At 40.8% G+C, this 4,668-nt stretch overlaps 1 protein-coding gene across 1 annotated transcript in view; it reads right to left on the bottom strand.

Moving 5' to 3' along the window:
- Positions 1-4,668, bottom strand: part of AASS (aminoadipate-semialdehyde synthase) — a 27,490-nt gene that overhangs the window by 17,730 nt on the left and 5,092 nt on the right. Inside the window, exons 8-12 of the mRNA XM_010173992.2 lie at positions 4,584-4,664; positions 3,309-3,431; positions 3,044-3,155; positions 2,461-2,520; positions 2,299-2,366 (exon numbers count right to left, since the gene is read on the bottom strand). Of these exons, the coding sequence (XP_010172294.2) occupies positions 2,299-2,366; positions 2,461-2,520; positions 3,044-3,155; positions 3,309-3,431; positions 4,584-4,664 (444 nt within the window). The remainder of the gene's footprint in view (positions 1-2,298; positions 2,367-2,460; positions 2,521-3,043; positions 3,156-3,308; positions 3,432-4,583; positions 4,665-4,668) is intronic.

Raw genomic sequence — 4,668 nt, 5'->3', positions numbered from 1 at the left:
CAGGGAGCAGCAGTGGTATGCAGGAGCCTGGAACAACAGCGTTGACAAATGGCAGACTTCCTATATGAAAAAAAGCTGGATTTTGCAATCAAATTTCTTATCACATTTATTAAAATTTTTTCCAGTGTCTTGAATGAGGCAACACTTGGATCAAACATAGCATGTCTGCTCTAGGACAGGCACAAACACGAGCTGCCAAATGACCCATCAAGTGTGCGAGCAGCAGAATCTATGCAGTCCCAGAAAAGAACATTTCAGGTTATGCCTACTCACTAAATACAAGGTTAAATAATTGAATTATGTTAACCTATGAACAACTAACAGCAATACTTAGAGGTCTGCATTGATCTTGGGATATGCCATTGTAGCTCTGGATGAGGAACCAACAGCAGATATGAAGCAAGTAAAGGCGAAAAGATGGAGATAAGTTCAGTAAATCAAACTGCTCCTGTATTCTAATGGCACCCAAGACAGTTCAACTCATACAGTCTGGCTAACCCATGTCTGAAATATTCATGGACTTCCAACTAGTCTAAATAGAACCTTCAGAAACTAAAGTAGACCCAGCATAATACTTTGTTAGAGTAGTAACACAAGCCACATAATTACTACAGGCTCTAAACAAAAGCCCATCTCTAGATAAACCATCACACCTTAAGCTGGAGCACCTCTCCTGTGAGGGCAGGCTGAGAAAGTTGGGGCTGTTCAGCCTGGAGAAGAGAAGGATCTGGGAGACCTTATATCAGCCTTCCAGTACTTTAAGGGGGCCTATAGGAAGGAGGGAGTTTTGACAAGGGCAAGTAGTGATAGGATGAGGGATAATGGTTTTAAACTGTAAGAGGGTGGGTTTAGATTAGATATTAGGAAGAAATTATTTCCTGTCAGGGTGGTCAGACACTGGCACAGGTTGCCCAAGGAAGTTGTGGATGCCCCCTCCCTGGAAGTGTTCAAGGCCAGGCTGGATGAGGCTTTGAGCAACGTGGTCTAGTGGAAGGTGTCCGTGCTCATGGCAGGGGGGTTGGAACTAGATGATCTTTAAGGTCCCTTCCAACCCAAACCATTCTATGATTCTATGAGGGTATTGTTAGCAGGTCTTGCTTTTCTGACAGTTAAGTGAACACCACCAATGAACAACTGAACATCACATGCAACACACAGGTCTGCAGAAATAGCAAAAATCTATCCCCATGGGAATGAAGTCTCCAGATTTTCAGGGTATTTCATGCAAGACCACACAAGCAATTATGGAGAAAGAAAAAAAATCAGAACATCATGCTGTGTGAGGAATAAGAAAATCTGTTACTGAGACAGCCTCTTGAGATTGTCTACTAAACAGCACACAACAAAAACCACTGTGAGCTGAAGTCTTTGAGAGGCAGACAGCATGTTACTGTGGGTGGAAAACGCACCTACAGTTCATCATGCACAAGTTCATAACCAGAACTTCCAGAGTCCCCAAAGGAAACTGGAGAAGCTTGGCACACAAAAGTCAACACATATGCTTTTAATGCATAATGGATGCAGTGGTTGTGGTCAGACCAATTTCAATTTTTACATGAGGTACAGTGAAGCTGGCATTGACTATGAACATGAAGCCAGAGGTAACCACTTATTGTCAAATTAACATTTTTCATAGGTAAACTATAGGTGTTTGTTAATAATAGGGAGCAAGGGAAAGGGAAGGGATATCCAGGTAATTCACACTTTTGTTAGCTTATTCCACTCAATGATACTTCTTTCATGTTACCACTGGTGGATAACTACTGAGACAGGGTACAGATGAAGTGGTAGCTAAAGCTGTAGCTACAGGAATGTAATGAAAAGCCTGAGAGTCTCACAGGGGCTCCTGAATACATCCCATCACAGAACAATGCTGTACAGCACAGCACTTGAGCCATACTAGAGGAAACTAGATTCAAGGTATATTAGAGAGCCTTTCTTTTTCAGACATTGCTTTCAAAGGACAGTCTGTTATATCCATTTTAAAAGGGAAAGGAATAACAATACTGGCACGTGGTTATTTTCTGCCTCTGGTAAAACAGTATTCATAATATAGAAAGAGAAAAATGACCATTTTCTCAACCTCAATATAAGTTACTAACAACACATGTTGATTTAGGCAACGTGCACAAAGAAAGAAGGAAATCATCAAGCCAGGAGACATTTAGACGCAGTGCAGTACAGCAGCAATCCACCAAAACACAAGAGTAAATAAATGCAAAAGGCAAGATAGAATGTAGACAAGTTGGGGTTTTTTTAAATCCTAAAACAAATAAACTTTAAGAAGCTATACATTACCTGCTCTCCCTCAATTTCTGGATATATTTATACTTAGGTGTCAGTGAGCCATTGGATGCAATCACTGCCTAGAAATACATGAAACAAGTTTTGAGGGGTTTTGTGTACCTGTACGTTTTAAAGTAGACGAAGACAAGCAAAGTACCAAACTGCAAAACTTACATCTCGAACAACAGGTGAGTAATTCTGGCTTTCAAGAGGTTCTGAGCCTTCTGATAACAGCTACAGAGATAAATTATTTCCAATGAGGTCATTTTATTTCCCATAATTTTTTGAAGAGTAAAACATCAAGATTTTCAGCAACATTTCAATGCATGCAATAATGTCAGTATCTTGTAGATCTGAAATTCTCCAGGTCCTGATCAGTGTCATTTGACTTCTATGAAAATACAGGAATTTAAAGAGCAGTCTGATTGTGAGTGATTGTTGGGTGCCCCAAGAAAATCAGATTTAGACATCTACTGCAGGCTTCAGGAGGAATGACCTGCCAGAGCCTGTGTGCTGCCTACAGAAAGTGTTCTTGACAAATCACTAAGACATCCAGGTCACTAATGTCTCATTCACATGTTGTTTTTTGAAAGAATTGCCTCAAGACTTAGAAAGATTTTTTCTTTTTTTCAAGTACAAAGTCAGTTATGTTCTACAGCAGATTCCTCTTGAATGTACACAGAAGACCAGAAAAGCAACAAACAAGCAGACCGAAGTCCGAGCATTTTACCTTCTTGTTGGACACATAAGACCTTACCATCTCTTCAATATATGGGAAAAGCATATCGCCAAAGTACTCTGTTGCTTCTATAGGAAGCTGTGCTGGCAGATTGTCAATGGAACACATCAGAATCCCAGAGCCTTCAACACTGAAAGAGAGAACACAGCTCTTTCTAGACTACTTCTCTTTGGTACCTGAAAGGTACCACCTTTCAGAACTGTTTTAAACACATGATTTTCCTATGCAATGTTTCACTGTACAAATTACAGAGGAAAGCAATAAAAATTAAAGGCTCTCCCACCTGTCATGAATAATATGCTGGTCAGCATCATACATACAAAATGGACTGTCAATTGTTGTACACTCCGTCATAAATTCTATAGATCCTCCAGTGTCTGCTGAAATGTCACATATTGCCAGAAGTCTAAAGTGATTAAACAAAAAAGACAAATTACTAAGAAACATAAGTATAAAAGATCACAAGTGAACAGGAAATAAAAGAAGTGTGAGAAGATCTATCAGACTTGTGGTTTCATTCATCTTAACCAATTTAGGAGTAAACGCAACACAAACAATGACATCCAGAAATGGAATGGAAATCTGGCCCTACTGTAGTTATAAGATTTCCATTCACGTGAACAGGATCCATATTCCATGTGTAACTTCTCAAAGACCAAGAAAATCCACTCATCCATAATTTTTCCTCTGTTCTCCATGCACTGCCAACATCTCCCATTCATTAACCATCTACCAGTTTCCCCCGAGCTGTCACTGGGCAGTTCTGCACTAGAATAACTTCATCATCATAAATGGAAACCTAAAGAGGTGGCTGCCTCCTGGTGCAGGTGGAGCATTCATTAACCTCACTCACAACTTCTGGCTTCACTCCAGGTTATTTGTCATGTGAGAGAAAGAAAGGTGTCAAGAGTGGGCAAAGAAGAGACAAAGACCTGCTTCCTCACCAAGATACATTGCCATATCCTTCCCAAATCCATCTCCAGAGTAGTCTCCCAGAGAACTATTACACAGGGCTATTAGAGAAAGGGTGGCTCCCACCCACACTGAAAGGAGAAACCCTGGATTTGCACCCCATGTTCCACCCTTAAAGCTAGTCAGGGTTGTGAAGCATTTCTGCTACCTGCTGCAGAAATCAGAGGTGTTAAGGAACAGTTATTGAACTTGTACAAGCCAAATGACAGCGTAGGAAGAATTTAACCGACAAACTCTGCTCTGGCATAGAAACTTCTAGCAATCCTGGTGCAGCAGGTACGTTTCCCAGATGTCACACTGTTTGTATTGGATTCTGCACAAGGATCAATTGCGGAGCTATCTTTGCAGAAAGACAGCCAATACCTGTCAATCATTTGTACAGTGATCTTTTCAAAAACTCCAAACTATGAAAACAAGACTGCAAAGTACAGAGGAACAAAAGCGGAATCAATGGGTCACTGTGCAACACGCAAGAGCAACAACGTAAGAAACGGAATCATTTGGTAGATACTGTGGTGAAACTGCCTAACGTCATGACTTAATCATGGTACTGCAGAATTGTTATGAGTGAACTGAAGTGTCTTACTTGTGTGGTAACTCAGGACAGCCCTCTGTTGCACCAGCAGCAGATCTAACTGGCACCATCAACTTCTGAGCATCCCATCGACTTA

Source organism: Antrostomus carolinensis, unplaced genomic scaffold (assembly GCF_000700745.2).
Source record: "Antrostomus carolinensis isolate BGI_N321 unplaced genomic scaffold, ASM70074v2 scaffold14288, whole genome shotgun sequence".
NCBI lineage: Eukaryota > Metazoa > Chordata > Aves > Caprimulgiformes > Caprimulgidae > Antrostomus > Antrostomus carolinensis.
This window is presented reverse-complemented; position numbering and strand designations above follow the sequence as displayed.